The 23606-nt window shown below is 46.4% G+C and overlaps 1 protein-coding gene across 1 annotated transcript in view; it reads left to right on the top strand.

Annotated features, from left to right (window-relative positions):
• Tiam1 (TIAM Rac1 associated GEF 1) overlaps positions 1–23606 on the top strand; it is a 178301-nt gene that overhangs the window by 30338 nt on the left and 124357 nt on the right. Inside the window, exon 3 of the mRNA XM_051150194.1 lies at positions 20741–20913. Within this exon, the coding sequence (XP_051006151.1) occupies positions 20860–20913 (54 nt within the window). The 5' untranslated portion in view covers positions 20741–20859. The remainder of the gene's footprint in view (positions 1–20740; positions 20914–23606) is intronic.

Genomic DNA, 23606 nt, shown 5'->3' with positions numbered 1-23606 from the left:
TGGAAAGAGAGAACCACCTTTGACAAGTTATGCTTTGACTTCTGGCCTCTAGATGCATGCTGTGGTATATGCGGCTTCCTCCCATCCTCATACACAAAATAAACATGGTGGCACATCCCTTTAATTCCAGTACCAGGAGACAGACACAGGCAGAGCTCTGAGTTTGAGGCCAGTGTGGTCTACCTTGTGAGTCCCAGGCCAGCTAGGACTCCACAGTTAGACCTTGCCTCAAACAAATGAAACTTCTTAGTTCGATTTTTCAGCATACTTGGAGTAAAGTTGGTCCCACAGTGTAAGCACTTATCGTTTTACCAAATCGTTTGAGAGTAAGTGGCCCTCCACTCCCAGGCATTCATATTTTTTCCCCTACAATGATAGTTTTCTGCAAAACACCATACAGGGACCCAAATCATGGGACTAATTTGGTGCATCCCTGCCATCCACCCCTCTTCATACCCCATTTGAGTATTTATTTTTATGTACATTTGGTGTTTAGCCTACATATATGTCTGTGTGAGGGACTCAGATCTACCTGAATTTGAGTTACAGACACTTGTGTGGGTGCTGGGTATTGAACCTGGGTCCTCTATAAGAGCAGCCAATACTCTTAACACTGAGCCATCTCTCCAGCCCCGCCCCCCTTAGTCCAGTCATTCCTGTTTCCAGTTGAGACCACGTCTGTCCATGTCACTGTTTCTTTATGTCATTCAGCTCCTCAGTGCACTCCTGATTCTCATGATCATGACAGGACACTTCTAGAAAGCCCAGGCCAGTTGCTGTGTGGAATCCCTTTGGGACAGCATCAGTGAATGCTTTCTCATCATTCGGCACATGTTATGCACCATGGGCCGACATGCCATTCACATGGATGTACGTGGTCTGCTGCCTTCAGAGAGCGGCAGATTTTTACGGGTCTCATGTCTGGTGATGTGTGCTCATCTGGGTCACGTGGTCACCTGTAGCATTCTTGCCCTTGTTCCTTGTGTAATGATTCTATAATTTTGAAACGTAAACTACTCGTTAGAAGCTTTCAGCTTTGTTTTTATCAGCGTAGATTCTTGGTTTCCTATTACTGTAGTTTAAATGTGTCTACCAAGCTCCATGTGTTGAAAACATAGTTCTCAAAGTTATAGGATGTTGATGGCCTTCGGGAGGTCTTCAGAGTTAAGGGAAGTCACAACAATGGGACCTCTATGATGGCATTAGTGGCTTGATAGGACAAGGAAAAGAGATCCGAGCTGATGCTTCCTTTTGTCATATAGTACCTTCCGTCATACTGTGATGGAACAAGGAAATCCCCACCTGCAGATGACCAGGTGCATGCACCTGGACTTCCCAGCCTCCAGAGCCGTGTGCTGAGTCTGTTTTAATAAGTGATTCAGACTTCTATTGTCAGGGCAGAAAATGGACTCATACACTGTGGTCGACACATGTTCCAGCACTGGGACCATCCCTTAGAGAAACAATAAAAAAGTAGAAACCACTTAGGTTTGCTAACAGTTTCTGAGGTTGGGGCAACACTTGGGTGGTTCTGTTGTTTCTGGGCCAATGTGACTGCACATCATGGGAGAAGGGCATGACAGAACAAGAGTTGCTTGTCTTGTTGAGTGCGGGAAGTAGAGGACAGAAGGATGGAGACAAAGTGACAGGGGGCAAAATCCATCCTTCTGAGGCCCAGTCCCAGGGACCTTCAAATGAGCCCAGCCTCCCAGTGTTTCTCTCATTTCCCAGCAGTTCAACAAAACCGTGAGGCATTCATTAGTTCATATATGAGGTCGGCGCAGACGTTTCCCAGGCTCCCTCTCAACAGTGCCTGAGATGCTTCATCTGCAAACCAACCAGTTATAACCTGCGATGTTATCTGTCTTAATGAGATTCTACTTGTCTTGGTGTCGAAGTCACCCGGACTCGGGCGGTGGGAAGTCTCTCCTGGGGATTCCCCTCTCCCACTTTTGACAGCCTTGGACATTGCACTGTGTGGGCACCGACACCATACAAGCTGCCTTCCTTCCACATTCTCCATACCACGGCTTATTTTGATTTTGAAGCCAGGTTCATCACAATCCCCCTGCCTCAGCCTCGGCAGCATTGCGGTTACAGTTCTAGGCTGTCATGCCTGGCCCATCTAGTTTATGGCTACGTTGGGTCAGCCCACCTCGGACATTCGGAGGGAAGAGTTTCTAAGCAAGTTGGTTTTGCTCCTAAATTATGAAACTATGACACAAGGGCCGCTGAGGATCTGTCAGTTGGCGATGGCGGGCAGCTTCCAGCTCCAGGTGCATTCTTAGACATGCTATTAAAAGACCCAGGAGGAGTTCAGTCATGTCAAGACCCAGCTTTGCAGATGTCGTAATCGCTCTTTCCCTACACAAGTTGGTGTTGATAAAAATCTCCAAGGAGAGGGAAGGGCAGGTTTTTAAGAAGAGGCATGACTAAGAGAAAGCCCAACCCCACCGAGAGGCAGCCAGACGGGCCATTTAATGTGCCATCCCAGGTCCCGTAAAGGAGAACGAGAGCTGAGAAATGGCTTTTGTTTTGAGTTGATGTTCTCAGTCCTCCCCCGCCCCCAGTCTTCTCCCCTCCCAGGCTTCATCCATCTGTTCCCCCAGTGCTGGGATAGGATGCTTGAACCAAAGCTTGTCTGTTATCACAGTAATGTTCTTTCTGACTTATTCCACTTTGCCACACTAAAAATAACCCACCAAAGCTTTCGGCTTTATATTTTTATATACACACACGCTTAAAGGTTTTTATCTTTAGTTTTGTATTACATGTACACCAGCCTGTGTCTTTGTAGGTGTGCACACATGGGTGCAAACGCCAGCAGAACCCACAAGAGAGCTTGAGTCCCCTGGAGCTGGAGGAGCAGGTGGGTCAGGAGCCTCCTGACGTGGGGGTGGGAACTGTACGCAGGTCTGCCGTGAGGGCAGTACGTGGTCTTAACTGCGGAGCCATCTTTCCAGCTCCATGGCTTTACATTTAAATCTGAAAACTTGCTTATAGATAAGGGTCTTTAAGACAGATCATTTTACTGAGGAGAGAATCCCACCGGAAACTTCTTATCATAATCCTCATTAAGCAAAAGAATTTAAAATTCTACCCATAATTTTTTTCTTTTTAAGATTTATTTATTTAGTATACAGTGTTCTGCCTGCATGTAACACCTGCAGGCCAGAAGAGAGCACCAGATTTCATCATAGATGGTTGTGAGCCGCCACCATGTGGTTGCTGGGAACTGAACTCAGGACCTTGGGAAGAGCAGGCCGTGCTCTTAACCTCTGAGCCACCTCTCCAGCTTTAGCAGGTTCTGGGACAGAGTCATGTCTGCATTCACTACCTCATTTGCTTCTTGTTTGTATTGTGATGGTTTCTTTTCTACAAGTTACTTTTTTAGAGTTATGATTTTTATTTAAAAAAATGATTTCTCCATCCATCACTGTGAAGACAGCGATGCCTCTGTAATTCAGGAGAGTCAAGGCCAGCAGTCACTAGAGGTTGAAGATGGCGTAGCGTACAGGACAGTCTTCCAAGTAGTTGACTTTTCGGATAACAGTAATGTTTATGATGGATAATTGGATTGTATGGCCAGTGTAATCATTGAATTGTGTTTGTAATCTCCTAGCCTCATATTGCACTTAGATCAAAGCAATAGGCAACTACATGCTTATTTTGTATTTAATTTACCTAAAATGGAGTTCCATCTGGCCTCCATTTTTACGCAGCACAATCCCAACAAGTGTCCACATATATTACCCTTGCTATGTCCCACAGCTGTGGGCCCTGCTTAGCGAAGTGTAGAAAATAAAGAGAAATAAAGCTCGGAGTTTCTGAGGTATAATTTTAAATTCTCTGTTAATCTGGCCTCTGTAACCTGGGTCCTGTGTGTACATTCCATGGGTCCCAGGCCTGGACTCATAGTTTGGGTAGAGTAATCCTGCCTGTGTTGGGGTTGGTACCTGGCTCCCGCTCCCCAGCTGTAAGCAGGGTAATAGTGTTATTAGTTGTTACACGGCCCCTCCCCCCAGGCCTGAGCACTGGTGCCCAGTGCCTCCTGCACAGTGCTGTTCTGTGTGATGTTAACCAGAAGTGATGAGAGCTGTCACTTTACTCTTAGCTCAACATTGCTTTGAAATTCCCCATTCAGATCCATCCTGTCTGTCACTTCATACATAACTCTGTGTGTGCGTGCGTGTGTGCATGCTACATAGGTATGTGAGTGAACACAGGTGAATGCATGCCATGCCATAGCACATGTGTGAAGGTCAAAGGACAACTTTGGGTGTTGCTCCTGGTTGTCTACCTTGATGGAAACAGACTTCGCATTTCTCTGCTGTGTGTGTGAGCCTGGCTGACCCTTGGGCTGCTGGGGGTCTCTCCTGTTTTTGCCTCCCACCCACCTGCAAGACCGTAAGACCACTGGGATTACAGATATCCACACTATGCTTCTGGTTTTTTTGACCTTTCTGGGATTTGAACTGAGGTCCTCAAGTGTGCTTGATACGTGCTTCCACCCAGTGAGCTATCTCTCTGCCTCCTTTCCTGACAAGTTCTTGGGCAATAGTACTATATCCTGCTGCCTGCGCTTCTTCCAGGAGACTGCAATTTGTTCCTATTTGGAATTTACCCATCAACAGCTCATATCAGGCAACAACTTTTTTTTTTAAAGATTTGTTTATTTTATTTATTGCATATGAGTGCTTTATCTGCAGAAGAGGATATCAGATTACATTATAGATGGTTGTGAGCCACCATGTGGTTGCTGGGAATTGAACGCAGGACCTCTAGGGAGAGCAGGCGGCACTCTTAACCACTGAGCCATCTCTCCAGCCCCAACTTTTTTTTTTTTTTTTTAAGAATTTTTGTAAAGATGCTAATAGCTGAAGAGCTGGCATCTCCTCTTACAGAACCGTGTCCCTGAGTTGCCACAGGTCATCGCGAAGGGCGCTGCTTGCCCTGTGATTGTTAGGCCTCTGTCTTTGCACTCCTTGTCAGGGAGCGTAGGGACCGAGTGTCTGTAGTTCAGGTATGGTTTCATAGAGCACGTGCATGCTTGTCTCAAACCTTGAAGGATGGCTCAAGCGCCTGAGACTTTGTTGTCTGATAATATCAGGGTATAAGGGAAAAAACCATTTTCCTCTCTGCTACCAGTGACCTCCGAGGCTCGTGCTGTACGCAGTGTGATTTCCCACAATCCTCCTTACTCATTCTGCTCCCATTCCATCACAGGAAACTGAGGCTTGGTCGTTTGAAGAAACTTTCTCTCATCGTTTGGTATTAAGTAGCAGAAGCAAAATTCACTGGGCCTTCAGCCAAGTCCCTCATCTCTTCCTCCTCCCAGCTCATGGCTGGAGTCGTGCACTTGAGAGCACTTGCCCGGAACAGTCCTGGCTTTGACACATGTTGTGGGGAGTCTCTCACATACATTGCCCAAGACCTGTCCATTATCTGTTTCAGATTTCATTTGGAGATTAATAATTAACCCCCAAGGGCTTTTCCCATTGTGTCAGGTTCAACAAAAAGAAGCTGACAAACTCCCATTATTAGCAGGATGTACGTCACAAACAGCACAGCGCCCCAACAAGAAATAACAATTGACAAGGCTCTGCATTTGCTCCACTGGAGCCTGGGCCAATGTCAGCAGTTAATTCTTCTCAGAACTGTCATGCAAGAAGAGGGCGGTGGTGTGCATGTAAGGCCAGATTTACTACCTAGAAGCCAGTGCTGTGATTTCTTTTCTTCATCCCGAGAGCCATGGGAGAAGGCACATATTTTAACCGAGTCCCAGAAAGAAATACTAAAGTCTTAAAGAGTTGCATATGCAAATCGCATTCCCAAGTATCTCCAAATAGTTCATTGCTTTGTCCTCAAGAATTTTGAACATACCATGTTAAAAAGAAAGCAAAATGATAAACCCACAATTACAAAGTTTGGTTCATGGCATTGCTGCCCCATTGCCTTAGTTACCAAGGGACTGCGGATGCCATTTGGTGGTAGGGCTCTTGCTGAGAGCGCTGGTAAGACCCTGGATTTACTCCCCAGGGCTGTAAGGAAAGATTAAAAATAATTAGTGGGAAGGTAGTGTTGAGGCTAAACACTAAGTGTGAGCAGAAAGAGCCACCACTGTATGAAGTCCTGCTGTCTCTTGGCTCTGCCTTACTCTTCAACCTATGTAGGAGACGTGATGTGGTTCTTTCTTTCTCTGACCTCTTTATACCTGGCCTGTGACAAAGGACTTGGGGTGATGGAGGTCTGCATAGGACTTTATTTTTAAAGCTTACACTCCATCTCTTCTTCCCCTCCCCTCCCCTCCCTCCTGTGAGCCTGATATCTGTTCATGCCTAGTGAGTAAGCGGTGCAGGAGCCAAGGATGAACCCTCAGCTGTCACCGCACCTCCTCACCGTCTGCGTGGTACTTGTGGCTGGTGGGAAAGACTTGGGTGAGAAGACAGAACACTGGAGAGGGAAGATTCCCAGGTGAGGGTATCACCGGCAGTGACATCGATACTTGGGGCAGCCAGTGAGGCAGACAGCTTGATTCCTTGGCTAAAGCCGGGACATGTAACAGTAGCAGATACACGCTGTTGTTTCCCACAGTGGGAGCCGACAGGACACTTTGTACAGGTTCTGTAGTTCTACAGAAGAGGGCTTTAGGACGAAGAAAGTTTCCTGTTGTTATTGCCTGCTGGCTCTGGGGATCTTCACTTTGACCAGAGGCTGCGTGTCTCTGAGAGCATTGGGAAGTCCTGTGGTCTCTACTGAGTGTGGAGCTATCGAGGACAGTGTAGACAGGTGAGCAGAGGCTGAAGGACGTGTGGGCCTGGATCCAAAGATGAACGAGTCACTCCTGCGGCCCCTAGACACCAAATATGCCGTTATCCAGAACTGGCATAGGTATGATGCTTGTGCCTGCTCCCAGGGTGCTATGGTGACTAACCGATCTCATGTGTGCATGTGTGTATGTGTAGGCGCATATGTAATTCATTGATCACACATACACACTTTTCAAATTATGAAGCACTTTGCAGATTTTATTCAAGTTCTCTAGTTTTTTTTTTTTTTGTGTGTGTGTGTGTGTTTTGTAGTGTAATACCACGGCATACAGTTGACTTAGTAACCGTTTTCATGCATGTGGCTCTGTGTGCTGAGTGCTCTGCGGTCCAGTTCCAGCTGTTTGACTTTCCTAAGGTGAACTCTGTCTGCATCTCACAGCTGTCGGCCCCCCTCTACCTTGCATCGTTACCTTCTGCAACAATGAGTCTGTTCTTTTGCGGCCAGTTTCTCTCATTTAACATAATGCCTTCACATAGATCCCCTGGTTTTACGTGGTAACAGTTAATTCATTGTCTTAGCTCACTTGTCCTGGCGCTATTCTTTTAACCCATTGCGTGGCACTGGGTAAGTGTGTACACCGAGCCTTCCTCTGTGTCAGTAGTCTGAACTGGAGCAGGGCTACCATGGTATGAATGTGTGCGTGTGTGTGCGTGCGTGTGTGTGTGGGGGGCGTTAGAAGTCAGCATCAACTGTCTTTCCTGCTTGCTTTTTTACCTTATCTTTAGTGATGCTGTTTCTTCCTTGCAGAATGGGCTAACCTGGCTGGCCAGCCAGCTCCAGGAATCTTCTTTTTCGTGTCTCCACAGCACTAGGATTACAGGGTTCTGCTGCCACATCTGGCTTTTCTGTGGTTGCTGGAGGGGCGGGGTGAAGTCAGAGCTCAGGTCCTCACGCTTGTGCAGTAAGTGCTCGACTGTTTGAGCCACCTCCCCAGCCCCAGAGAGTGAATGAGAAGCCAGGGTATGCTCCGTCTGCAGAATGGAAGCAAAGGGAGCAAGGCGCTCACTGATGTGTACATGAGCTTTGTTCCTCGTTAAACCAAGTATTGGGGCAATAGTGACACATTGTGCATATTGTAGAATTTAAATTTTTTCATGCTTTCTCATTTTTTTCTCCATCTTAAAGATGATAGTTCTCACTGGAGAGTCGGTTGGATGTGCCTGCTGTGTTCAGAATGAGCCAGTTCTCTCCCTTCATTATAGAGACACAGGGATTGGGGGCTGGAGAGATAGATGGCTCCGAGAGGTCCCGAGTTCAGTTCCCAGCTACCACATGGTGGCTCACAACCATCTGTAATGAGATCTGGTGTCCTCTTCTGGCCTGCTGGTGTACATACAAGCAGAACACTATACATAATAAATAAATAAATCTTTAAAACCCAAAAACAAAACACAGGGATTGAACTCGGCTTGCCTGGCTTCAGGGCAAGTACCTTTACCTACTGAACTATCCCACCCCTCCCTCTGTGATTCAAGGACAGAGCAGCCATATTGAGTTGGGGTTGCATTGGGATTGGGTTGAGTTGAAGTAAGATTGAGGCCAGAAAACAGTTGAAGAAACTTGTTAAGATGAAAAAATGACATCAGGGTCTTATTTACGTTCATGGGAAACTGAACTGAGCTGGGCAGCACAGCACAGATGGTACGCTGTTCCTGTGAGTGTGAGGACAGCGAGAGAAACAGATCCAAACAGGAGGCTGAAGAGCTGGCATCCTGGTGCCAGCATTAGCTCAGGCCTCACACAGTCCCAGCTTCCCTGTGCTTGCGTGGAGTGTGGCATCGGCAGAAGCTAGGGCTGCTGTTATTTTGATCATCAAGCTCTATTTGGTGAATACACTTGATTAGTCCCTGCCTTCTTCTCTTGGGTGCTATTTTGAGTGGAAAATCACTACTGGAAAACTAAAGCCCTACATTGATTATGTACATAGTACTCCCCCTGTACATACCAATTTGGAATCTCTCTGAAAAGCCCCTATTTTTAATGCTTAATCTCCAGCCTGTCACTAGTGGGGACCTTTTAAGGTTATGGGGACCAGTGGAAAGACCGTGTGTGGACTGTGCCTTCCTTGTGAGGGCTTGGGATTTTATCTTTTCCCTCTTTTATTTTATTTATTTTTTCACTCTTTGTCCATGGAGTGACTTTGCATCCAGCACGGACCTCCTCCATCCTGCGCTATCTTACAACCAGACCAAGAGCAGCTGGGCCATTCCAGCCATGGACCAGAGCCTCCAAAACCATGATGCAAAACACCCCCCCCCAACTTCCTTTTATAAACTGGTTCCCTAAGATAGTGGTGGGAAACTGACTGACACAACAACCTTTGGTGTTGTGGTCAGAGAACTTGTGAGGTGACCAGTTTCATTTCAGATGAATCTAAAGTCGCAGAGAAAGGAGCTAGTTTGTACCACATTATTTATGTCAGCACTTTAAAAGGAGTACCGCTGGCCCTCCCGTGGTGTGTGTGCTTTGATTTGGCTCATGGAAAAGTGGCTTGAGGAGGCAGTCTTAAGCCTAAGTCCTTAGCTTGTCTTCCTTGAAGGTGGGTATTTTCAGAAAGGGGTGCTTAGGCCTTAGAGGGGGGGCTGTACCTTCCTTCTCAGGACTGGTTTGGTTTAAATGGGGACGTGTCAGTTCTTACTAACTGGGAGGAAAAGCTTTCCCAGCATGACGCATTAGTCATGAACAGGGTGTAGGAGGCTATGGAACAATCACTCTGACCCTCCTCCCATGGATGGGCTTTCAAGCTGAGCTCCAAGCGCCAGCTGTGTTGGAACCAAGGGCTTGCTGGGGACACCCCCACACACTCTCCCTGCTGTGCACTTGAAGTCCTGGATCAGAGGTGGGAGAGGGTGGTGATTTCAAGGCTGGAACTGAAATACCACCAACAGGGAAGCTCATGAACCCAAGGCCCCCACAGTTTGTATGCGTGTCACAGCCAGCCGGGAGAAGGGCTAAATGAAGGGCCACTTTGCTAGCCAGGAGCAGAGCTATCAAGCGATGAGTTGTGTATGTGGTTCCAATCCACGGTCTACTGATAGTTTTCCATGTCCACGTGAAAGAGCCTCACAGAGCATGGAGGGAGGTGTTGGCTCGAATGGATGCCTGGGATCTCAAGCAATGTGGGAAAGGCCGAGCTCTCCCTTGAGAGTCGGCCAGAAGCACCTGCTAGCTACTCATTGTGAATGCTCTATGGGGACAAAAACACTTCAGCATTTCTTCATCTGGAGGGGACGGATGCTTTCTACATAAAGGAGAAGAAGAAAGTCACTTGGAAGCAGTGTTGATTTCTTTTACTTGTTGGCTTTTCTAGGTTCTAGTGTCTAGGTTTTTGGTCCTATTTTTCACTTGTGTGTATAGTAATGGGGTGTTATAGGTATAAGTAATATAAATGGACATGTCCCATTGACTATGACAGAAGGAAATGAACCTTTTCCTCAGAGACTTTGCAATCCTATCAGAAGATATATATGAATGACAAGTTCTCATGTGGGCCAGGATGGTCTTGAACTTGATTCGTAGCTCAGGATGGCACAGAACTGATCCTGTTGCCTCTGCCTCCCAGTTTATGTGCTGCTGGGGCTTGACTCCAGCACTGAGTGTGTGCTAGGCAAACATTCTACCGAGCTGTAGTCCCAGCCCTACTTAGTGTTGTGTTTTGAGACAGGGTTCCTGTCTCTAAGGCAAGCCTCTCTGGAACTCAATATTGTAACTCAGGCTGGCCTCCATTTCACAAGTGTTGGGACTCTAGGTGTGAGCCACCAGAGCTAGCCACAAGAGAGGGTTAAGATAAATAATCAGTTAATTGATAGGGATGTTTCTTTACTCATTTGTGTCTCAGCTAGTGGGGCAGGTGCTGAAGTGGCTGCAGGTGGAAGTGTGTCTTGAATGGCCTTGGTTTCCTTTATATGCGGTGAGGTAGACAGGACAGAAAGGGAATAGCAGTGGACTCAGGGTGGGGTGGGAACAGAAAGGACGGGTAAATACAGAAGATGCTGCAAGGGCTTTGCGGGAGAAACAAGGGCCGAGGAAGGAGGGGGAGGAAAGAAAGAAGTGAGTTACTCAGAAACTCCGCTAAGTACTAAGGAGTGGTGTTGTCCTGGGTGCCGTCTCACTTTAGCTTCAGCGATGACCTGTAAAAGAAAGTGGTTCATTACATATCGGATCGTCCTGTTTCTGAATCCAGAACCCATATACTTTTGAAAATCATGATACCTTCTTCAACAGAATCGTGAGGATGGGAGTTTTTAACTGTGTGGAATGTGTGATTAGAAACATCAACAGAAGTTCTGTGGAGGTGTCCACAGGGGAGCAGGAGGAGCCTGCTGGAGGCAGGAAGGACTGAGCACTGTATTGCAAGCAGGTCAGGTGGAGGAAAAAAAGCAGAGCCTAGAGTGGGAGGAAGAGGACTAATTGGGGGAAAGTGTGGAGGCCAGTGAAGGGAATAGGTAACAGCTAAGGCCATAGGTCACATGATCGAACAAGACTTCCTTCTATTAGTCATGGCTTCCTCGACTGGCAGGTAGCCAGAGATGGGATTCCCCACCCCCCAACCCCAACCCCAAGCTATGAGGATCAAAATTTTGCTTGTTTTAGCCAATTTTTTCTTCTGGAAGTGATTTTTTAAAAAACTATTTTCTGTGATTTGCTATTGCTAGCCTTTACTTTTTCTAGCCTGCTAGCTGACCTTGCTTAACTACTTCCCCGTCACATTTGGATGGCCAGGAAGCCCGGGCTTATAGGGCAGGGTGTGTCTTTGTGCTGTGTGTTCATTGTCTGCATGTGGGATGGTTTTGTTAACTACCTGAGAAGAGATATTTATTACTGTCTTTGTTGTGTGTGCGCATGCGCGCACATACACACACACACACACACACACACACACACACACACACGCCTTGAGTTTGCGTCTTCATCTCTGTGGATTTCCCTTTGGTTCTCACATACTGAGAATGTGCATAATTCATAAGAACAGTAGTTCAGATGTGTAATCAGGACTTGGCAGCACACGCTGACACCGTCTGGGGTGGGCATGCTTAGGGATGTTTTATTGAGTGGGAATGTCTGTAAGGGCCCTGCATTATCAGTGCCCTGGGCGCTGCTGTAGCTGATTCTCCTCAGCCAGGCCTGGCGTCACCTCGCTCTCTGTGTGGTCCCACCACTATTGCTTGGCAGTAAATGTCAAGCGTATAAAGCCAGTAGCTGTCACAGGAGACACAGATTTTCCTTGTGATTTTTATGTACTGGCTTGTCGGCAGGGCCTTTGATGTGTCCATGGTGCAGACCCTTCCCAGAACTCCCTTTATCGTGGAAAGGGCTGGCTATCCTCTGACTTAGTGGAGTAGACATGTCTGTATTCTGTTGTGGTTTTATTTTATTTTGTAGCTGCTCTCCTACTTTTAAATTTTCAGCTTGTGACTACGTCATGCGATTTTTAGTATTCCTTCTCAATTTGTAAATTGGCTGTGATAAATATCAGACGTCACTTAGTTAAACTAGTGTCACAGCCGCTTTTACAGTGAGGTTCACTCACTCTTGCTTCTAGGCTTTTAGGGGTCCAACTCAGTGATGCTTTTTGTCATTCTTAACCTTCTGTTGGTGGAAAAGGGAAAATCTCAGGGAGCTTATTATTAGCATGCTGCGGGTGGGAGTGGGGGCTGGGGTCTTCAGGGGATCCCATGGGTTGCTTTTCTGTGTGGGAACTATAGAAGGATAAATTAAGATGCCCTCTTAATTCTAAGAGACTGGTAAGAAAGTGTGGTTCATTCCTTGGGACTTTGCTGTTGTCTCCCTACTCTCTTTGCCCGAGTAACCAGAGTGACACTAGAGGTCTGTAATGCCTTAGGCGCCTCATCTTATTCCATGGAAAGGTTAATCGGAAGTACCATAGTTGTTTCCAGGGCTCCTGGATGCCCCTTGTATTCACACAGCGTTGGGACAACGGTTGCTGAAGACCGTAAGGAATGAATGAACGTAGTGGGTATGTGCAAGTCTACAGAATTTTGTGGCTGAACTCAATTAGAGTTAAGGTAAAGGCATCATTTTTGTTTTTATAATAAGCTATTGCTGCTTTGCAATGTAATCATTATTACAGATACTGTGGTTCATACAGATGTGGCTGAGCAGCGTTTAAACATCTGACCTCTCACAGGTTATTTGAACTGTTCTGTTGTTGGACGGAGCTGTCTGTTACCTGTGTCTTTATCTGTCCTTTTTGAGAGGTGATCTGGTTTCTGCTCGTGTCTCCTCCCAATTCAAATGTTGGAACCCAAGACTCAAAGTGATGGTGGAAAATGAGGTTGTGTTGGGAGATGACTAAGTCCAGGAGCGCTCCACTGGGGAATGCCTTATGCTCTTATTTAAAGTGGTTGAAAGGAGCTAGAGAGACAACCCAGCAGTCAAGATCATAGGTTGTTTTTGAAGAGGACCTGGGTCCAATTCCCAGCATCCATATGGCAGCTTACACCCATTTGTAACTCCAGTTCCCAGAGATCTGATGCCCTCTTCTGGCCTCCATGGCCCCAGGCCTGAACATGGTTCATGTAAGTTGCTCTAACATATAAAATAAAAGTAATAAATCTAAAAAAGAGATGGGGAAGCTGGCTGGCAAGAAGCTGTATGACCTTCGGCCACTTTCAGATAGTGAGAAGCAGGTTTCCCTAGACACCATATCTGCTGGCCCCTTGATTTCAGACTTTCTAGTCTCCAGAACTGTGAGGAATACATGTGCATTGTCTATAAATTATCCAGCCCAAGGTGTTTTGTTATAGCAGCACCAATGGACTGCTATAAAAATAGATCGAATAACAGTTTTCAATGATTTTGTTGTTGTTCAAGGTACTATATCAGGTTCAAATGGTATGCTTTAGTTCTTAGAAAAAATGATTTTACCCTTCTTTTATACAAGTAGATCTCATCTTTGACTATTTCTTCTCATCCTCTCAAATCAAGCTAAATGTTGCTACCCCTTAAAGACCAGGTGTTGACAGCTTCTTCTTACCAACTTGATGTATTTCTTCCCATCACTTGCTGTTAATAATGTCTGAGCAGCCGTTGCAGCGTGGGGAAGTGGGTGGTCGCCGTTCTCTCAGGTTATAGGCACCGTGGGAAAACGGTCCTATTTCTCATCTCAGACCATACATCATCTGCTCAGCAAACCTTGGGTGCACTGAACTGAATTGCATAGGTTTTACCTAGATACTCTATTGTAGCCACAAACACTGACAGGCTGTAGACAGTCCAAGCATAACTATTATAAAATCTATTTTTGAGCACTCTGTTCATCTTTTGTAAGATGCACCATTGTTTGATGCCCCACTGGGAAGGGGGGAAAAAAAAAGCGTCTGCCAGTTTAAACCAAATGCACCATTGTGATTATAAGATGTGTTTAGTTTCAGAGCCCCTACAGTGGAAATAGTTTGTTCTTAGGATGAAATAATGGAGCATCCCTGCTAAAACTTGAAGTCTTAATTGTATAGTTGCCACACAACTTGAAGTGGTTTTTCAAATGAAATGTTGAGGTGTCTTTGAAAGATGGCTTGTATCTGAAAGAGTGTCTCGCACTAGGGGACTCCAGGCCCTGTGAGCCCCGCTGCATTGCTCCATCAGTCTCAGATCTTCCCTTCTAAAAGATGGAGACTGAACCGAGTGTGGTGGTACCAGCACTCAGGAGGCAAACGCAGGAGGGGCTCCGAAACAAAAACCAAACCAAAAAGAGACTCACAGTGGAAAATTCTCCCACACCTTGAAAATCCTTAGAAGGAATTATTTTAAAACAATTTTTAAAAGTCATTTGACTTAATTTCAAAGTGTGTGACTGAAATGATTTACTGAGTGACTCAAATCCTTCTGCCAAAGCTGATGGTGTTTGTGACATCCTGTGAGCGATAATGATTTGGGGGGGATTCTATGTCACACCTACCCGGTGAGAGACCTGTGGTTTCCCAGAATCCCACTTTACAACCCCCCTTGGTTATTAGGGACACACTGACATGTTAGTCAGACATTCATAGATGTATGCAGACCTGCCATTTCTAGTGTGTCTCCCTTACTTGGGGCCTGCAACAGCTCTGCCGTCTCTTAGGGCTGCCCCCACACCCCCACCCCCCATATAACAGCTGGGGCAGAAACAAGGAAGAAGCAGCCCTGGGCAAGGATTTTCTTTTTAAGATGTCTCTTAAAGGGGTTATGAGATGATTCACCAGCCCCCATTACGGTGATGTCTCCTGATGACTAGTGATATTTTCTCTTGTCATCTCTGTGCTACAAAGTTTCTCAGCCCTTGCTGCCCAGAGGCATGGCTGCCATACTGGCTTTCTGGGTGCATGGCCTCACCCGAGGGCGCCCTCCCTTTCCATGTGATTGGCAGCTCCAGCGGGGAGTTGGGCTTATGGTGAAGTTTGGAGAACTATACTGTGGCCAGTGACCGCATTTTGCTCAGCAAATCAAGAGGACCCCCTGATCACCTTGGAGGCTGTTGGCTGGGCTGGCAGGCCCCTCCTCCTCAGGCGGCACAGGAAGAACCAGGCACTGCTGTAGAGAGGGAAGTGGCACTTTGATATCTTGGGTCACTTAGAGCCTGAGGAAGGCCTGAGTGGTGGCGGCTGCTGCTGTGGCCTTGTCTCTCTTCTTCATAATAACTGGGACCATGTGCCTTAGAGAGCCCCCGTCTCCCTGCTGCCTCCAAGATGAATATCTGGTTTAGAAAGCCAAGGGTTTGAGCCACAGCTCCCTCCTGGGTTGTCAGTTCTTGCAGGAAAGAAAGAGCATATCTCGCCTACCGTCCACTCTGCCATGGACCCCAGGAAACTGGCTTTTCTTGTGTGTGGTAAAAGTGTTGGTTTCCACGACAACAAGGGGCAGATCTGTCCAAGGGAGGAGATGGGTAGCTTGAGTCTAGAAACCTAGCTGTCGAGCAGAGTGGTGTGCTCTGAAATCCCTCCAGAGCTGAGGTGATGCTGTGTGCCCGAGAAGATTATTCTGGTATGCAGTTTAAGGATTAGACCGTTCTGTTCCAGAGGCGGTTTGAAAGTGCTTCAGCCTGAATCCCGCCCTCTCCTGCTTTGTTCTCTCGGGCTCTGAGGTAACCTCCTTCTGTCCCTGGGAACACCCTGTCAGCTAGGCCTCGTGGCGGTGAGATGGTGAAGAAGAAGGTTTCAGCAATGGACATCAATTACAGTTAGCTTCTTTTCCATCCTTTTAGGGAGGTGGGAATAGCCTTCCACGCTCTCGTACAACACCATGGGCGTGCTTATTGATGCAGCGCTAACTTGAGGTACTATCAGGAGCCCAGAGCTGGGTGGGATTTTGCGTGGTCAGTTGCTTTACAGCTTTTAGAAATGACGGAGAGAAAAGATAATGCTTATTTTTTTTTTGTTGTTGTTGTTTTTAATTCCTTTGGTTGTCATACTATGTCCTGAAAAGGTTATTAAATCCATTTTAGCAAGCTGGGCCTCATTGGAGCCATTCTTAGCATGAGGCTGTGTGAGTATTTGGGCGCTCCGCTGACCAGCTGTGGAACAGATCCCTTAGGGACTGGTGGTTTCCAAGTTCCCTCAAATGACACTTGTAGGAAGTTTTGCGGTGGTGATGGTGTCACAGTGCCTTGGCAGTTCCCTGCTGGAGGTGTCTAAGTGTAACTGTGAAATGATAAACACAAAGAACTTCATCAGGATGCTTAGAATCAGAGCATTTTGGCCCAAAGCCATCAACACAAGTGCAAGCCAGAGAGTAGGCATCTTAAAAAAAATGGTCGCTCTCCCTGGGTAGGGGGAGGACAGAAGACTTCATTTAGAAATCATGAGTATGGTAATGCCTGTCCCAGTGGAACCTGTTGGTTAAGTATTGCCAGAGATTCACTGCTCCAAAATTAAAGTTATTATTTTAGCTGTTCACTCCCAACTTGTAGCCTGTATCCCAACAAGCGATGGTTCTGTGAATCCGCCACTTGCTTCATTACCTCGGGATGCATCTGGCTATATTAGGAAACAACGTTGCTCAGAACTAGGCCAATGGGGTGGACATGGAAACTTTTGGGGAATATTCATGTGGCTGGTTGGAGTATCTGTTTATACTTGCCTCAAAAAACTGGTTGAGCTAAAAATCATTTCATTCATGTTTTGCGGAATGAGAATTAGGATCCATATTGCGCCCGTTCATCTGTGCTGGAAGAGAACTGATTCTGTGCTGAGACCCCGATCCAGCCCCAGAGCCCTCAGCGGTCATGGGTGCGGCTCACCTGAGAAGGCGGTGGGCACTCATCCGCACTGCAGCATCAGCGTTTACCAACACTGAGCAAGCCCATCCTTGGTGGGACTGTTGATACCAACTGAGTGTGCTCATGGGTCAGGGCCAGAGTGTCTGACTTTCAGCGGTCTACCCAGGAGAGCCTCCCAGCAACGACAGCCAGCCCACCTCCAGCAGTGTTCCGTTGTATCTCCTCCCAACTCAATGTACAGAATTTAAGGTGTGTGTTTTTGTGCCGAGCAGTTGTCAAGAAATACATGTATGGAATTTGTTAGCGATCTCATGAGGAAGGACAGAATTCCTGTCTTTGTAGCCGGGACGTGTGTCCTGCCGAGAGACTGATGTGCACACTGTGAGGTCTAAAGATGTTATGCTCCTAGGTGAGCTGGCTGTGGTCAGGAGTCCTGCGAAATTAAGCTAGATGTGTAGCTCAGTAGATGGACACTGTCACCCCTGGTCCCCATGTTGACTTTGTTTCTTTTTCCAGGAGTAATCATCTTTGTTGTTTTAACTTTTAATTTAATTTTATTTGTATGTGTGGGAGTATGTGCGCAGCCAGATGGACACGGACACACACACACACACACACACACACACACACACACACGCACACGCAGGCTGGAGCCGGAGAGGCTTCCACTCATTATGGCGCATGTGTGGAACAATTCAGGGCAGCTTGTGGGAAGTGGCTTTCTCTCTCTGCTGTGACCTTCCCTGTAATCAGACTCAGTTTTTCAGGCTTCGTTGCAGGTGCCTTTACCTGCTGAGCCATCGTGCAGGCCCCTCTATGCTAAATTATTTCTGTATGGACATCACTCCAGGTCTTCAAGTAATGATTTAAAAAATAAATGAAAAACTGATGCATTTTCTTTACTCTTCACTTTAAAATCATTTGACAAAAGTTCTAGGGCCCTAGATCAACTATGTGATCTATCCATCCTGTCTGTCTGTCTGTCTGTCTGTCTGTCTGTCTGTCTGTCCCATCCATCCCATCCAGTTCATTCTGACTTGGGAGGGAGTATGAATACTGGAACCTAAATCTTCCTGGCATTTATTATGATAAATGTTTATAACATGGACCCAGCCCTACCCTCTCCCCACTTTTAGGTTCTGAGTGAAAGAACTTTCTGGTTCTCAATAATGACTAGTTGCCCATGAGAGCAGTAGTGAGCGGCTGGTCATTGGAGGCAGGTAGAATACTCTTCCCTGTGTACCCTGGTTCTTGGAGCTTGTAAAGCAACACAGAACAAAACAGTGAGCCCTACTATCCCCAGCAACCAAACAGCAGAGGATCCAGTTGAAGCATTTAGGACAAGCTGTACACATAGAACTTCTGAGTTGTCATCTTCGTCTTCATCGTGCCGGAGGACTGGGGCAGTTGGGCTTTCCAGCCCGGGTACCTCTCCCCACCAGCTGTACACTCCCCTGTGCAAACTGCTCACATGATACCTGGCGTGGAAATTGTCTAGGAGTTGAAGGTGAAGTACAGTGACTTCAGACGGGTTGTCTTCGTGTAGTATAAATCGGCTGGAGCCGCCGGGTTTTGCTCAGCCTGGCTTGTGTGTGCACAGGAGCTTTGGCAAGCGGAGTCTGCCCCTCTGCCAGCTGGGTTAATCTCATCCCCAAATTGTTCCATAACAAACATAATGGGGCCAACTTCGTTTTACTTGTAAGATTCCGTTTTAGAGACCCAGGTGACATGTCTCAGCCCCGGTTACAGCGGCCCGTCCCTAGTGTGGTTAGACAGCAGTGGCAAGGATAATTCCCATTTAGCGGAAGTGATCACCAGATAGATAGGCAGGCAGTGGATGGTGTAAGGTAGGTGATCTCATTTAACGCTCACAGCAACCCAGTGGGTCCAAACTGTTGTTATTCCCAGCTTTAGGTGGTAGATTAATAACTTGTCCCTAATCCTTCTGCAAGTGAAGAGCCAACACCCAAAGCTAAGTTGTGGCGAATGCATGCAGCAGTGACCCCCCCTGCCCCCCCCCCCCCCCGCTCTAACTCCCAGCTCTGAGCTTGGCGCAGCTGCCTTCTGGATACCTGGGGCTCCTTGTGAGTCCTTCTCAAGGCACCCTAGCTCGCGTCCACAAAGTCACTATGGCGTCCCCTCACTGCAGCCACAGTGAGTGCTTGTTGGCACATTGTGCTCTTGGCATATGTGTTGATTACAAAAGAACAAGCCTGGGCTCCTCCTTAGGCTACCTCCTGTTTCAGTTCCACAGGCAAGGTTATGGATAACTTTTTTTTTCCTCCTAAAATCAGAGGAAAAAATAGCAAACAGATTCAGTGTTGTTTCGCTTTGTGTTTTATGAGTAATATCCTACTTTTATCTTTTTCAGTTAGTGCTTTTGTTCAAGTCCAGGAGAATATAGATAGAAAACATTTTAATTCCGGTAGATAGGATAATTTGTTTTTAAGTATAAAAACTGCATTATCAGCCTCCATGGTGCAGGTGGAGGGACAGCCGCCCGCAGGCCGCCCGCCAGCGAGGATCTAGCCTTGCAAATTATTGGCAGCTGGCACGGTAATGAGTCCATTTCAATATAAATGGGTTGTTGCTTATTAATATCTGCCAGTTCCTAAGCAATTCAGGAACCGCTTTGAAATTTGGGAAATTTGCAGAGAGCGGTGGAGGGAGGAGTGCGCCTCAGGAAAGGGGATGAACAGGATGGCAGTGGGGGCAGTCATGGAAAGGGCACACATTGTGGCTTAATAATGGGGTACGGCTAGAACTTTTCTTCCTTCCCCTGCCAATGTGAGTCACGGGCCTCATGGCTAAACAGCACGTTTTCCAAGATAAAGAAGAAACAAAACTCACTGTTCTATTCTGTGTGGATGCATATACTTCTTTACTTACTGCCTCCGTGTGGTTCCTTTGCACGCACTAGGCAGCTCGTGCAGTGTGCCCACCCCCAGCGTTTGCCATCTCAGGTACCCACCTTGCTCAAACTACCAGCAGCGGGTGGCTACGACTGGCAGCCCACAGAGGAATGTCCCTGGGTAAAGTCACTCAAAGATACTTCAGGCCTTTTTGCTAGCTCTAGTATTTGTGGTTTTGCCACAGAAAATCAGCTTCAAGTGTAAAAACAGAGCAACTCGTTAGGGGTCCTGGTCAATGTAGCGTGATGAACATCACAATCATTAATCATTTTTTGCTGCTCTTTCCTCGTGTGCTTTCTCTGAGCATGATGTTTACCATCTTAAGGAAATACACAGAGGACAAAAAAGTTTGTAAAATTTAAGTTGTAAACCCCCCCCCCACACACACACACATTGTTTCTTGTAAGTCTCTTCCTCAGTGAAGTTCCCGAGACTGTCGGGGGGATCTTGTTCCTTCCCTTCCTGTTAAGACCCTTTGACAGTTAAGAGAAGAGGATGAGCAGTAAGTGTCCTGCTTCTGTCAGCCAATGCCTGAGTCCACAGACAGGTTAAAACGAGAGTGTGCAGGGCTCTCTGTGGCCATCAGTACAAATATGCTGGCGTGTGTGTGTGTGTGTGTGTGTGTGTGTGTGTGTGAGTGACTGAGCCTGCCATTGTACACCTGTAGCTGACGTCACCTCTCCTCACTCATTCATTCACATTAAATCGACATTAGAGAACCCATCCGCTCCCGTTTGCTTTCTTCTGCCTGACCGTTGCCTCTTCCATCTCCCATCTCCTTCAGGTTTTTGGCACATTCTCCCAGACTCAGGTGAGAGAGACCCTGATGGGCACCGTGAGGGGCAGGTGCTGACATACGCCCCGTCTCCAGCCAACGACATCATCGCCAGCCTCAGTCTCTAAATGCCACAGCGCTCTTGGGACCAGTTGGGCTGGGCACCGCTGTTGCCTTTTAAGGTAAGTTGGTGCATGCAGATTTGGGCCTCTGTTTGTTTGTGTGACTGAGAAGTACTTCAAAGGTGGTGGGACACGCGCAGTGGGGCCAGTAACTGAGACTGCTATGCCTTCCTTATACACACGGTGGGAAAGGAATTCGGAATCACTCTGTGGATTAGCGTTGCGCCCACCTGACAATCGAGAGGCATTAACGTTAACCCAAAACGCAGTGGGAAACTCAAGTTGGTACCCATGAAGTCTTTTCTTTTCCTGTGAATTGCCCTCAGGGTCTTTTATCTCTGAGTTTCACTGGCTTTATATTGGATTATGTTTGTTAAAAAAACAAAAGTAAACCCGGTTACTAAACCCAGCCTCAAAACAATGATAGATATATTTCTGCTTTGGGTTGTCTTTAAAGAGCAAATATAAGTGCAGTCAAAATAATAGTCTAAATCGAAGATTATTGCTTATTTGCTGTAAAACGTGTTTAGTCTCTTGGGTTAGGGGTATTTGTGTGTGACTTGGCAAAAACTCTGCCCGTGCATTGTAACGAATTAGCACAAACTTTCAGAGCTTCGTCTCAGTTTAATCTTAGCTCTTTCCCGGCTCCATCTTCAGGCACAGCATCCAGTAGGGAAAAAACAGGCTCAAAACCAAGACCTCCCACCAGAAGCTAATTTTACATTTGCAATCTGTTGTCTTGTGATTTTCGCTTCAAATTTAACTTTGAAATAAATACATCTCATCCATTCCACTGCAGCCTCGGAGGTCTGTTTTCCAGTCACGAAAGGGTAATCACTGCATTTATTTTAATAAAACTTTCGATACCTCGGGGGAGTAGAAAGTGATACTAATAATTATAACTCACGTCCATCATTAGCTATCTCACGGCTGAGTTCGCACTGCCTTCATCCGCAGAAGAGAAACCTGGCTTGTGCAGTCCACTTTTGACTTCAGGGAACTCTTCTCATGTGAATGTATGGACCTTGCAATCTAGTCCCATATTGACTTTGAAGTGTTCCTGCTTTGAGGCTATCTTAATGATCAACAGGGTTGATGCTTCTGTAAAAAGAACGTGCACATGCCAGGTTAATCGGGCGATGGCTCGTCATTGTGGGAAGATAGGATGAACAGGAGGGCTAAGTAGGAATAGGTAACCCTGGCCACAGATGGATACACTGTGCTGAGGTCAAATTAAAGGGATCTATAGAAGCAAGCCGGGAGGCCTCTTCCTTATCTTGGACACTTTCCTAAGACATCTGTTCAGGGTTGACATTTTGTTGTAGCTGTCTGTGTAGTGTGACTTCCTTACTCTCTTAAATTAAAAAAAAATATTTCATTGACTTAAAACTTGTTAATGTGTATCATTTATCTGTCTTTCCTTTAAAAAAAAAAAAGAGCTGGGTGTGGTGGTGCACGCCTTTAATCCCAGCACTCGGGAGGCAGAGGCAGGCGGATCGCTGTGAGTTCGAGGCCAGCCTGGTCTACAAAGTGAGTCCAGGACAGCCAAGGCTACACAGAGAAACCCTGTCTCGAAAAAAAAAAAACAAAAAACAAAAAACAAAAAAAAAAAAAAGAAAGAAAGAAAAAAATGTAGTGGCCTGAAGAAGGAGTCGGTGTTTAGGAGCACTTGCTGCTCTTCTGAAGGGCTAGTTTTGGTTGCTGACACTAAAATGTTAGGTGACTCAGGGCATCTGGTGCCCTCCTCTGCTCTCTCCCGTCAATTTTGAGCACACGTGTGTTTGCGTGCCCATGCATACGCGCACAAATAAAAAGAAAATAAATCTTCCAACAAGATAAATTTTATAAGGATGTAGCTCAGTGGTAGAACACTTAACTAGCCTCGTGTAAGACCTTGGATCCAGTCCTCCCTCCACGTCCCCCTACAGAAAAACAGACAATTGTGAAAATTGAAGTGACTTGTATGCACACTGTCCAGAACAACGCCACACACACTTACTTACTAGTATTCACAAGAGTGTGTCTTAGATGGCATCTCCAATAGAGTTTTCACTTGTGGGTAAGAGGAGTTTTGTTCCAGAGAGGTTTAATACTAATGGTGGGGATCCTGGTTTTGATTGTTTACTCTTAGCTGGCACGAGCTAGGGCCAGCCAATCTACTGTCTGGGTTTTGGTCTCCAACTCTGCTGTTCCTTAGTGGGTCGGAACATCCTACTGTCTGCCAGTGGCATCCCAGAAAGCCCTGGTGTCATTAGTAAGCTGGACATCATAAGTCATAAAAATATGCTTCTAAGTCCAGGGGATTGGCTGGTTATATGTTCTCATATCCTTTTTATTTCTTTACCTGTCTCTCCCTCAGTCTTCTGCAGTTACTAGAGTATTTTTCTTTGACCAAACTGGACTGTTGTTCCTTATAGTACTGAGAAGACACAAGACACGGTGATTTAAAAATGTAATATACATGATAAAATTTTGATTCTGCAAGGCTTGCCACCTCCTCCAGTATTAATGATAGCTCAGATTTTTCCAAGCTTAAATTCATCGTAGGAGGTTGTGTTTGCAGAGGGCTCACGTGTTTCCCAACAACTTGATGAAAAGTCTCACTGGGCTAAGCCGGCTTCTGAGTGTGATCCAGACTTTATATAATACCTTTTTTGGTTTAGTTTGGTTTTTGTTTTTTGGGTGGTTTTTGTTGTTGTTTGTTTGTTTGCTTTTTGAGATAGTGTTTCTCTGTGTAGCCTTGGCTGCCCTGG

This window comes from Acomys russatus, chromosome 8 (genome assembly GCF_903995435.1).
Source record: "Acomys russatus chromosome 8, mAcoRus1.1, whole genome shotgun sequence".
Classification (NCBI taxonomy): Eukaryota; Metazoa; Chordata; class Mammalia; order Rodentia; family Muridae; genus Acomys; species Acomys russatus.
This window is presented reverse-complemented; position numbering and strand designations above follow the sequence as displayed.